Source organism: Poecilia reticulata, chromosome 15, assembly GCF_904066995.2.
Source record: "Poecilia reticulata chromosome 15, P_reticulata-male-v2, whole genome shotgun sequence".
Lineage (NCBI taxonomy): Eukaryota > Metazoa > Chordata > Actinopteri > Cyprinodontiformes > Poeciliidae > Poecilia > Poecilia reticulata.
In genome coordinates, this window is record NC_088844.1 from 21,486,487 (window position 1) to 21,498,976 (window position 12,490).

Consider the following 12,490-nt stretch of genomic DNA (forward strand, 5'->3'; position numbering starts at 1 on the left):
AAAGGTTGAATAATTTTGTGTTGTACTTGTTAAAGGTTTTAACAGTCTGGCTGCTGCTCGGATTTTCCTCACACTCATGGAGCGCCTGGGCTTCTCCCAGTTCTACCTACAAGGAGGGGACTGGGGCTCGCTCATCACCACCAACATGGCTCAGATGAGGCCTGAGTAAGTGTGTGGTGGAAAATTACTACACGTTAACATCTGCTGATCATGTTATATGAAATGCTTGTGAACTCTCACCAAAAGAGCTATTTGGGTTACATGTACAAGGTTGGACGTTGTTTTCTACAGCTGCATCAGAACCAGACTGTCTCGCCCCTTGTTTTGACTTCCTTATCCTTGTCATAAAACTCATGTGTTATCTCTGCCTGGCAGAGCTTTTCACCCAGACCTGCTTCATTATTGATTGACCTACAAGCTCTCTGTGTTGTGCACAATATATGAATAAACCCGAATGAGTGATTTCACCTGACAGTGCTTGGTAAAATAGTTTTTTTTTTCCACAACAAAGTGAAAAACAGTTTATCGGAAGAAGCACATCATCATTTTAGTGGAATTTCCAAAGCAGACATTGTATCATTATTAAGCTCTGAAATGAAGCTTGTCCTCTACACACAGATTTTTCCAGGACATTGGGGACAATAGGCATGATTGTTTTGGGGTGAAACTAACTTGTATTTCTTTTTTCTGTTCCAGCTGTGTCAAAGGGCTCCACCTAAACATGTGCATGTCAAATAGCGGTTTCAAAGTGTTACTCTCCATAATCATCGGGCCTTACCTTCCCTTCCTGGTCGGCTTTAGCCAGGAAGACGTTCGCAGGGTGTTCCCTTTCTTTCAGAAGAATGTGTGGGAGATGCTGCAGGAATCTGGCTACCTCCACATTCAGGCAACTAAACCTGACACAGCCGGTGAGAACGTACAAAAAATATCTAGCTTAATACTATAAAGACCGCTAAAGCTACTGGAGAGTGCAGCCTGCTGTAGTTTTTCCCCATTACCTCTTATTAAAATTGTATGTTTGTGTAGGACGTGGACTGAATGACTCGCCTGTGGCCTTGGCGGCCTACATTCTGGAGAAGTTCTCTACCTGGACTCAAAAAAAGAACAGAGATCTGGAGGACGGTGGGCTGGAGAGGTAAAACAGCGAAATATGTTTTGTTTTGAATGACACTCATTCCTCGGCTCCATTTTACTTCAAGTTTACTAAAAAAATTTACTGACGTTCTCAACTACTTCAATAAAATGATGGACCTCTGATAACTAAACGTGTAATGAGCTGGGTTTTTACTAAAGCTAATTTTTCCGCAAATTAGCTTTTATTGACAGTGTGGCAAAGGGTAATTGGTTCTATTTTGGCATTTAAACCGACTTCAATAAGAACAGTTTCAAAATCTAAGACAGTCATATGTATTATTTGCTGATTTTAATAAAATTTCTGTGCACTTGCAATGTCTGGCAACAATATTCATACCCCATAAACGTTTGCCATGTTAGAATCATAAATTATAAAAAAAAAATCTATTATAATAGTTTTTATAATAGACCAAAACAATTCTACAATAAGTATTATCAAGCAGGCTGATTATACATGTATTTTTAAACCATTTAATGGATTAAAATGGCTAGTCAAAACCCAGAGCTAAAGGCGTCCTGAAGGCGTCTGAGAATCTGTGGTAAACTTTCTGTGCAGAGATGCTTTCAATCCAATCTGCCGGAGTTTGAGCCATTTTCAAACAAAATGTGGCAAAAGTGTCATCATAGAGGTGGCTTTACAGCATATTTAATTGTATGGAACTGATTGAAAGTGTATTCCACACTTCAGATTTTTAATCCCATGCATCATCTCAGTATCTAGCTAATCAGTTTGTGTCTTTTGAACAGAAAATTCAGCCTGGATGATCTTTTGACGAACGTCATGATCTACTGGACAACAGGCTCAATCATCTCCTCCATGCGGTTCTACAAAGAGAACTTTATCAGCAACCTCAATAAAAGGATTGACTTTAGGTAGGAGTGTAAGAGTTTGTTTTTTTTGCCATTATCCAAATGTGACCAGAATTATCTCTAATAAGTGCAATTAATCACGTTTTAGGACGGGGATATTTGTGCCCACTGGACTGGCTGCTTTCCCCCAGGAGCTCATGCACTGCCCCAAATCCTGGGCACAGATCCGGTACAAGAACATCGTCTCCTACGCCTTCATGCCCCGAGGTGGACACTTTCCCGCCTTGGAGGAGCCCCGGCTGCTGGCCAACGACGTCATCCAGTTTGTCAAAACAGTAGAACATTTCTGAAAGTGTTCTGACTAAAACAGTTGTATGGATTTTATTACAACCAACATATTAAGCTCCACAAATACAGAAAACTGATTTTTTTTGTCTTCCATGCAACATTTTGCTTTTTGTTATTAAAATTGCTAATGGTTCAGTACATGTAAACATGCTTGCACATTCAGATTTCCCTCAGAATGTAAAGAAAGCAATAAACCTTTCAAGTTATGTTCAGTAAAAGTATATTGCACTGAGTCGTGTGTGTTGCTGCGCTTAATGTGTATGAAAGAAAATGCTTTATAAATATAGACAATTCAGGTGCTCTCAAAACTGCAATAATGCCTCTTGATGAAATATTAACTGAATTAAAGACTTTAAAAAGATCCTTTTACACTTTTGAGCAAATCAGAACATTTAAATTCACATGTTCTAAAACGGAAAACTTTAAAATACGTAAAATTCTAAATTTGGCGAATGACCTGGGTCAGTTGGTGAAGCCTTTAATGGCCATGGGTGCCTGAAACCACACATAATCCTGCCAGTCTTCCCCCTCGGCTCCATGCCCCTCCGTAGACAGAGTAATGATTTTATTTTTCACTCGAGTCGGGACTTTAAACTGTAGTTTAGGTCGGAACCAACCGACGCCACATTCCCTGTGAGCCAGCGCCAAGACCGTGGTGGGCATCATGCGAACAGGATTGTTGTCGGACAACAGGTCAGCAACGAAGAGAGTGCGGAAGAGCTGCCTCAAGCAGGAGGAGGCTCTGAGAGACTGATCCCCGGCAGCCATTGCCAGGGCCTCCATGTTGACCTCATACATTTCTTTAGGTAGAATGAGTGAGCCGCCCATCAACAGTAAAACTCTGGGTACTCTGCTCAAAGAAAACAGCACTTCCAGCTGCTGCAGAAGCTCCTCCAGCTCCTGAAGAGTCTGGTGGCATTTGCGCAGATCCAGATCCGCAGAATGCAATGGCCTTCGAGTCACTGCGCCTCTTTCCTGAAAAGCAAAATGTTTCCAAGCAGCGAGTTACTTTGAAATCAACAACACTTTGAGGAAAACGGCTTCAAGGCGGCTTCCTTCAAACCTGCTTTGAAGTTTGCAGCTTTTTCTGGGAGTAAACCAGCTGGTCATACGTCATGGGCAGCTGCTGTCTCTGATAGAGGATGCACTTGAGGATCTCGCTGACGAAACGGTAGCAGCCGTCCTGGGTCACGGCGCCGGGGAAGACCACGTCCACGCAGCCTTCTTCCTGAGCTTGTCTCACCACCTCAGCGTCTTGTTCCTCAGTGTTGGTGTCCTTTCCGTCATCTGGACCAGAAGTCTCTTCTGTTTCCGTTTTGTCTGAACAGAACCAGAATATCATCCTTACAGTGAAGTAGAATTTTTTGTCACTTCACATTTTAAGTGGCTCTGCCTCGAAATATTAATGCGTTTCTGTGAGTTCTTGTTAGCCTATATCACAGCACAAAGGTCCTTTAGTGGTCACCACTCTTCAAAATGGGAAAGACAATGGAGAATGACATTACAATAGTCCTGCTGTATGTGTTGATCACTTAAGCTCATAAAATGGCTCCAGAGAAACGTCAACCTGCCCATAATAGCTTCAGCCTTAAAAAATATACAGTAACGTTGGGTATCTAGGACAATAAAGGGAATTTAACAGGGTATTTATATTTCTGGCCTGAAGAATTTGCATGCAAATTAAATGTCAAAATGGCAGCCTGTGATATTGCAAAGAAATTATACTGCAATTCAACATATTGTGCAGCTTCATCATAAAAATAGTGTATAATAAGCAGCGTAGAAACCGTAGAAGTATGGGATGTTTATGAAAAAAATATTTTAGAATTGTTTGACCAACAAATTGATATAAACTAATTTGTTTTCTTACAGAAACAAATAGGCCCACAGTGCTTAGCAGTGTTTAGTTGTTTACTGTTCTAAATACTGAATCACCTTGTATTTAGCTGGCAACTGAAGAAAATTCTAAAATTAACAGAATGCAGAATAGACATGGAGTTTAAATGCGTACCTTGAATAATATCTGAAGGTTCAGAAGAGTTTTCCTTTTCTTCTGTATTTTGCACACTGTGCTTTTCCTGAGGTACATCTTTAACATCCGTGCCATTATTTGATTCAAAATTTATTTTGATCGAGTCTGTTCGGAGTTCTTCGTCTATTTCCGAATTTGAATCGTCGGACACACTCTGTAAGCTAAGTAGTGTACATGTCATACTGGGCTCCTCGGCGGTCTTGCTGTTCCTCTCTGAGGAAAAGGAGAGTCTCCGCTTTATTCTGCCGTCTCCGCTGTGGACAGTGGACGAACCTTCTGTCTCATCTGAGTTCAGTATTGGCTGTAAAGTGTCACACAGGTCTGCCATTATTTTTGAAGGTCCGCGCCTGGTTTGTTCTTACCGCTCGGAATCATGGGAAATCCACTGAATGTTGCGTTCACGTTAAGCGGAAACATTGGGAAATAGCATTCCTCGCAATAATGCAATTTTTGAGATATAAAAAAAAAAGTCCACATATTTTATGGAATTGACAGTCTTAGGTATGCTAATAGTGTTAATTAAATCTACCTCATGTTTTGATTAATTTAATTTATTCATTAATTTAATTTAACTTAATAATTAATCTAATATATTCAGAAACATTTTGAAATTATGTAATTTCACAGAAAAAAATACAGATGTTCAAATTCTAGTGTTTTATAGACTAAAATAAAAATGTTATGAAAAAGAAAATAGTACCAAAATAAATTCAGGCAGGAGAAACCCTTTTCTAAGTCTAACGTCAAACGTTTGAACATAATACTTGCTAATAGTGGGCTACCTTTGTTAGAACAGTACAAAGTACTTCCAAGTGACGATATATTTTTTACTGTACATCCACTTGACCTCGAAATGGCACAAGAACCTCAGCAAGTTGAAATAACGTTAAAACAACAAAGCTTGTGTAAAAGCAAGAAGTCTCACTTCAACATAAACTTTCTCTAGTCTCTTGTGCATTTTTGGGTAAACGCCTGTTTTTTCAATCAGTAAAGTTACTGACTTTCTCGGACAACATGTCGGCAAGTACCAAAGTAAGCGTAGCGATACTTCATAAAAGTAAGGTGTAGTAAAACTCCTAAAAATGTGTATACTTTTTCTCTAGGAAAGGAAATTATGTCGATGACATAAAAATTAGGACGTGCTTTGCCGCCCCCTCTAGTGGCTAATTTCTAGATCACATGGGGGAATAAAGAAAGCCCAGGTGTGAATAATTAGGAAAGACAAACGTTTTACCAAAGAAGAAAGAAGGAAGAAGCATTTGTTTGGTTGATAATGTCTTCGGTGAGAGTAGCGGTCCGAGTCCGTCCTTTGAATAAAAGGTGGGTCCAATGGAATTTCTTTTTTTATTTTTATCTTAACTTTTTAAAATTGAACGTCACATAACTCCAATTTATTTTCGACAGAGAAAAGCGGTTATCTTCAAAGGTGATAATTCACATGAGGGGGAACACAACATCTATTCATAAGGTACGTTATTAAAAAAAGTGAGCGAGGTTTAGAATGGGTTTAATTAAGTTATTACCTAAAGTGGACTGTTCACTTTACATTCCAGCCTTCAGCTGTTCGAGGGGAGAAACTGAAGGACAGAGGAAAAATGTTTTTATACGACTACTCCTTTGACTCAATTGATGCAGACAGTCCCACATTTTCATCACAGGAGAAGGTGAATTTTATTAAAGTTATTATTTTGCGTTGTACAGAAGTGAAATAACTTTTTTTTTAAAATAAACTTTTCATCTCTCTCAGATTTTCAAGGACTTGGGCTCAGGCGTTTTGAAAGCAGCATTTGACGGTTACAATGCTTGTGTGTTTGCATATGGCCAAACGGGCTCAGGGAAATCTTACACCATGATGGGAAATAAAGTAAGAATAATTAAAAAAAAAAACATTTAGATCCCCTTTTAACCCTCTCACATTCTGTCACATTAAAACCTTAAATTTAGATAATTATTATTATTTTTTTTGTAGATTGAAAGTTTGTATTGGATCGACACCAGACAGTGAACTGGATGGAAACAAATGCATAGTTTTAGTCTCAATTCTTTAAATATGTATGCGTGTTTTTTTTTTTACTCTTATTTATATTGAGAGTAAAAACAGAGTTGACCACTTTTCTTTGCAATTACTGTTGCAAATTTATCACTATCTGTCTGCCATCTTTGCACATCTAGTGTCATTTTTGTTAGTTTCATAAATTGGCTTTAGCTTTGTCAGAAAAAGTAGCCTCAAGCTTGTTTTCTTGAAGGATTTCTCCTTATTTGAATGCATTCATCTGTCCATCTACTCGAGCCAGCTTCCGTTTCCCTACAGCATGATGTTGCCACCACCATGTTTCACAATGAGATGGTGTTGGAACTTTTTCTTTTAAACCAAAAATGGCTTCTGCCCATAAAGATTATTTAGCTGGTGTCTGATAGTTGTCATGAGTTTTCACCATAACTGTGAAACGCTGCAGCTCATTCAGAGTTACTAATAAAAGTTTTGCTGCTTGATGTTCTTTGTTCAGCTTTTCAGTTTTGGTAAGTGGCCATCTCGATAGATTTATAGTTGTACCATTTTTTTATTTTCCTTTTCTGTGACAGCTTGATTAGTGTTTTACACTGATGCGTTTAAGCTGAAGTTATTGTTTTATAACATATCCCTAATTTGTCCACAATGTTATCCTTGAGCTGTCAGTCGTTTCATGATGTGGTTTGCTCACTGAAGTGGTCTAACCAATGTCTGAAGTGTTCACAGAACAGCGGTTCTTATACCGAGATCAAATTAAACACAAGTTGAAAGCAATGCATTGCCCTGGATTTTATTTGGAGAATTTGCAATAAAGAAGCTTAAATGCTAGTGCATTATGAATGTTTCAAACTTTTATTTGTAAAAAAAAAAAAAAAAGAATACTGTGTAAAAGTTTCCCAGAGCTATGCACTACTTTGTGTTGCTCTATCACATAAAATCCCTCATTTGATTTCAGTCCAATTTATAGGGCCAATTCACAACATGTTTTAAGGCACTTCACAAAAAAGTACTCTGAAGAGTTGAAAGCACTGTTGGCTGAAAGATGATTGTCATCTGTTCATTTAGATATCACAACTGATTGTGTTGGCACCGACTTCCAATAAAAGTGAATTAATTTAACACTAGTTTATAGCTACAATTCCCAGGAGGCTGGGAAAAGCTGGGTTTGCATGCATTGACCTCTTGCCTGCTAAACTGACAGTCTGCAGCCTCATTATACTGACTTCTCACTTTGCACTAATCAGAAAATGTGATGAGTGTAGTAAAACCTCCATTCCTTTTACCACAATGAGATTCTTGCATTATGATGGAGGATTCTACTCGCTTGCTGAAGGGACTCAAGCAAGGTCATCAGCAGAGTTGCTGTCAACGCCAGATAATTATATATGGCTCTTAATGCCTACTGTCTGCTGCTTTGTAATTAAAAACAAGAGGGCAAGCAGCTCAGACTGAAATTGCTTTTATGCATCAATGACTCCATATCAGATGCGGTGATTGTGTTGTTCAGCAGTCTTTGCATGTGCTGAGTTGTGGTTGCAGCAAAGTGTAAACACTTGGATTATGTCATAGGATCAAGATGTAGCTAATTTTAATGCAAGATTAAAATTGGTGTTTTGATTCTGTCAACAATTTCTCAATTAAAGGTGGATAAAGGTTTAATCCCACGGATCTGTGAGGGATTTTTCCTGGAGATATCCAACAGAAGCGGGAGCGACGGCATGTCATTTCATATGGAGGTCAGGTATGCAGATACTCCCATACAGTTGAAGTTCTTGTTAAATGCAACAATTCTTCGTGGATACTGCTGCTTACAGACATCTGCCTGGTAGATGTCATTAATTTTGTCTTTAATTTATTTAAAGTTTTTCCCTGGATGAAATAGTCTTGTAGCTTCAGTGATTTTTTTTTTTTTGAGTGCAAGTTCAGTCCTTGAATGCCACTGTCCTTCAATTTTTGGATGCATCACTCTTTCAACACACCTGAATTAAATGGCTTTGCAAAATTTGCCAACATGCCAAGGAGTTAACACAACAGAAACCATCTTGGCACCACCACAAAAGCTAATATCCACAGTCTCATCTCTGCTTTTGGTGGTACAGCCAATCAGCAGCAAGGAAAATGAGTGGAGCTTCTGGATTGGCTTCTCTGCAAACACAGGCCAATGGCAGCATAGAAAGCTAAAATACCTTGATGTTTTAGCTTTATGAAATATTTTTTAAAACACTTTAAAAATATATATTTTATATGCTCATTGAAGAAATTTCAATGGTGAACAATAGTAACGTTCCACTAAACGGTATGTTTTGTGGAATGTTACCTAATTGGTAAATCCTCAGTGATTTGGAGGGAAGGGCTCATTGTAGTCTGATGGCATTTCCACTTTACAGATGATTTATTTTGACTGAAACTTGCAGTATAATTTTTATCACTTCTGTCGGTCTGCTCCTAAAGGGCAGTTTGTTCTGTAAAGGTTAAAGCAGGTGATCAATTAGTTGACTTCGACCCAATTCAAAACTATCTAGTTTACCTAAAAGCAAGTTCTGTGGTAGAAAACAAATTAAATGAGCTTCTGGCAATGAAAGCTAGAATTGTTCCATAAGTCGTATGATGGTTACAAAAGAGCTGGAGGTGACTTTTAACCAAATATTTATCTATGCATATTGACCTTGTGTGTAATGGAGAAAAAGCCTGGATTCTTATTTAAAATTAAATTAAGTTGTATAACTTCACTGCAAAACTAAAGAGCCAAAAATGAACCTGAACTTTAAACTTCTTACCAGAACAGTTTACAAACTTGAATTGATTTGCAACCTGATCTTGGAACAAAATGGATTTAAAATTCTTCAATTAGAGATGTGTCGATCTGGTTTTTTCTTATCGATACCGATCACCCATGAGAGCCAATCACCGATACGATCACATAATTATTTTTTTATCATAAACACTATCGGTTACATTATGTGGAAAAAGGAACCATGAATTCACCTTAATTTAGACAAAAACTTGTTTTTAATAACTTTTTCCAAGAAGGGAACTAAACAAAACAGGCATTCTGCAAATTGTACTGCTATCAATAATACTATCTTTAACAGACTGATAACATATGAAGGCTCTGAAGAGGCTAAATAATGCAAAGAGCCAAAACATTCAAAGGCAAATACAGGTTCCGTTAAAATAAACAATCCAGAGTTACTGAATGAAAACTTCCTGATAGCATGGCGGCTAGCTGATTACTGCTAGTTCTGAGTGGCTGTTTCTGACTGAGCGGAGTAATTATGCAGAGCAGGGAGGAGATAATCTCTAAAAAAAATTATCTGTCTCATGTTAGGACAGCGAAAGTTTTAATACGTATGTAAAATAATTTTTTTAGGTTAGATGCTGCAACTTTAAACAGAGGTTTGGTGTGAGAGTCACTACCAGGTGGAGCAGAAGCGGGGCTCCGTCTGTGAAATATTACTACCTGTAGCGCGTAGCAGCGGTTCAACAGCAAGAGCAGAACCAGCGTCTTGCATCGCAGCTGGAAGACTTAAATAATTTTGAGGGTTATTTGTTTAGCTTTCTGACCGTCATGCTAATCCGGGTGAGTGTTTGTAGCTGTGCACTGCTTTACCTGCTATCTGATCCTCCATATGTCTTTTTTACTGCAGTGAGCCTCGATGTAGCCAAACTCCGTCAAGTATGCCATTGTTTTTATGTTGTATTAGCTTTGTGGTGTTGATGTATTTTGACGTGCTTCAATTTTCCGCCGCAACACGCAAACTTCCCCATTCACTCAGTGCGTTATAGTTCCACATCGCTTAGGATTTGTTGCTGCGCGTTTGCGCAGAGTGAAGGAAAGAGGAGACCAGCTGCACAGGCAGGCTGCGAAATGAGAAGCAGGTGATCGGTATCGGCAACACGAGCCAATGATCGCCGATCATACACTTTTTCACGAAAATCGGCCCGATTATGATCGGTGACTGATCGATCGGCACACCTCTACCTTCAATATTTTGCGTGCAGGGAAGAGACTCCCCAATGGTTCCTTTTCTTGAAGGAAGCAGAAAATCGATAACTAGACATTTTTACTGAGCAATGACGGAACTTGACAATAGCCCAGAAAATATTAAATGATCACGATTTATTGGATGAGGCCTATTTATATGAATGAACTGATTAAAACTGGATCTAAAGGGGGGGATGTGAATAACAGCTTCTTAGCAATTAACATGCCAAGAATGTTTGGAACAAGGACTCTCCAGGGGTCTGCGTGTTGAGAATCCATTTAGACTGAAATGATTGCAGTGGACTCGAATACAAACGGTCTAATTTTATAATGTTTAATTCATCCTGTGCTGCATTGGATGGTGGTTAAATATTTAGCCTGTGAAAAGATGTAAAATCAGCAAAAAGAGGGTGATAATTTTACACTTGAGTGTAGCTTGAGCTAATCATTTCTTTTCCTGGTTTGTAAAAATATGTAAACTCATCTGGTGGGAGATTTTCTTGCTGATCATTGCTTCATTCTGTTGTACACAAAGAATCACCATTTCCTTTGTCTTGTAAATGTAATTTTATTTATATAGCACATTTTCAGCAGCAAATCAATACAAAGTGCTTTACAGGAATTAAAGGGAAATGCAAACAAAATAACAAACCAAAGGAAAGACCAAAAGATGAAAAAGCTAATGTTGATTCAAAGTAAATAAACTAGATAATCCTATTCGGGGTTGGTAGAAAAGTATAAGTAAGTATCCTCTGGTCAAATTCCTTTTCTGGTTTTTAAGAATAGGAGTCTAAAAAGTAGTTGCTAAGGTAGTTTTTCTGGGTTCCAAATTATAATCCCTGTTCTGGGTTGCTAAATAAGTGTGGACTTCTGGGATGCTAGATAAGTATAAGTATCCTCTGGACTTTTTAAGTGTGCTCTAAATTTGTAAAAGTAATGATCACAGTTTCTAAGTAATAAAAAAATAAATGTTCTGTTTTTCTGGATTCTATGTTTGTTTTAATTCCTTTTCTGGGTTGCAATAATAGGAGTTTCTGCATCTAAATAGTGACTACTCTACAGTTTCTCAAATATAAGCTAAAGAGTGACTAACAAACTAGAGTCTCTGGATTCCAACTTTGTTCTAATTCCTTTTCTGGGGTAAAAGTGAGTACTCCCCACTTTTTCTAATAAAATAAAATAAAGGAAAGGACGCATTAGGGCAAATGGCAACATTCAGACAAAACAAAGACATGAGTGAAGGCGGTGACATCACAGGGCCGTGAAACCATGTTGCTCAGCCTTCCCTGAGAAGTCTGATAAAGGTGTTATCAAGGAATGTCCTTGGGAGCGCTCAGCTCCACAGCTGCATGGATAACAGAAGGGGGTGAAGTGGGAGGAGCATTGTTTTTTTTTTTGTTTTTTTTCCTCACCAGTTATCTGGAGATTTACAATGAGCGTGTACAGGACCTCCTAAAGAAGAGGAGTGGAGGCTCAGAAAGTGGGGCCTTGAAAGTGAGAGAACACCCTACGGATGGACCTTATGTTGAGAGTAATGCACAATTTTAATTGTTAATCTGAGTCTTATTGATAGTGTCTCAAATGCCATTCAGAATTTTCATCTCTCTAATACTGTATAGATCTATCAAAGCATGTGGTGCTCAGTCAGAGTAATGTGGAGAGCCTCATCACGCTTGGGAATGACACCCGCACCATCGCCAGCACCGGCATGAATGACTTCAGCAGCCGTTCACACACGATCTTCACCATCATCTTTACCCAGGTGTGACATGTGAGCTAGCAACACAGAAAGCAAGCTGAATTGCTTGCTTTCCATGATTTCTAGAAACATTTATTTGAAAACTGTTTAAAGTCATACTTCAACCCATATCACTGCTTATTAAACACTTATTACATCTTTACTTTTTTTTTTCTAAAATTCTAAAGCAATATTTTTCAGTTTAAAGTGTGTGCATGGCTGTATGAAATGCTCTTTGATCCTCATTTTTCAGGGATGGTTTGATGGCGAGTTGCCCCATGAGAGGCACAGTAAGATCCAACTGGTGGACCTGGCTGGCAGTGAGAGAGCTGATGGCATGCAGGCCGTGGGCAGCAGGTTGAAGGAAAGTGCAAACACCAACAAATCCCTGGTTACCTTGAACAGTGTGATCTCAACTCTCGGTAAATTCAG

The 12,490-nt window shown here is 38.6% G+C and overlaps 3 protein-coding genes across 5 annotated transcripts in view; 2 read left to right on the plus strand and 1 right to left on the minus strand.

Annotated features, from left to right (window-relative positions):
* Positions 1 to 2,524, plus strand: part of ephx5 (epoxide hydrolase 5) — a 31,121-nt gene extending 28,597 nt beyond the window's left edge. For all 3 annotated transcript variants that reach the window (XM_081616014.1, XM_008430196.3, XM_008430197.2), the window contains 5 exons: positions 36 to 165; positions 697 to 908; positions 1,027 to 1,135; positions 1,882 to 2,007; positions 2,093 to 2,524. In XM_081616014.1, coding sequence (XP_081472140.1) covers positions 36 to 165; positions 697 to 908; positions 1,027 to 1,135; positions 1,882 to 2,007; positions 2,093 to 2,294 — 779 coding nt within the window. In that variant the 3' untranslated portion in view covers positions 2,295 to 2,524. The remainder of the gene's footprint in view (positions 1 to 35; positions 166 to 696; positions 909 to 1,026; positions 1,136 to 1,881; positions 2,008 to 2,092) is intronic.
* On the minus strand, positions 2,298 to 4,725 carry mad2l1bp (MAD2L1 binding protein). The gene is made up of 3 exons (XM_008430195.2): positions 4,304 to 4,725; positions 3,356 to 3,612; positions 2,298 to 3,267 (listed from the first exon to the last, which is right to left on the minus strand). The coding sequence occupies exons 1-3, from the start codon at positions 4,650 to 4,652 to the stop codon at positions 2,755 to 2,757; spliced, it is 1,119 nt and encodes a 372-aa protein (XP_008428417.2). The 5' UTR covers positions 4,653 to 4,725; the 3' UTR covers positions 2,298 to 2,754.
* A 762-nt stretch (positions 4,726 to 5,487) lies between these two features.
* kif16bb (kinesin family member 16Bb) overlaps positions 5,488 to 12,490 on the plus strand; it is a 32,631-nt gene continuing 25,628 nt past the window's right edge. The window contains exons 1-8 of the mRNA XM_008430198.3: positions 5,488 to 5,644; positions 5,729 to 5,792; positions 5,878 to 5,988; positions 6,072 to 6,188; positions 7,979 to 8,076; positions 11,736 to 11,851; positions 11,940 to 12,082; positions 12,312 to 12,480. Coding sequence (XP_008428420.2) covers positions 5,598 to 5,644; positions 5,729 to 5,792; positions 5,878 to 5,988; positions 6,072 to 6,188; positions 7,979 to 8,076; positions 11,736 to 11,851; positions 11,940 to 12,082; positions 12,312 to 12,480 — 865 coding nt within the window. The 5' untranslated portion in view covers positions 5,488 to 5,597. The remainder of the gene's footprint in view (positions 5,645 to 5,728; positions 5,793 to 5,877; positions 5,989 to 6,071; positions 6,189 to 7,978; positions 8,077 to 11,735; positions 11,852 to 11,939; positions 12,083 to 12,311; positions 12,481 to 12,490) is intronic.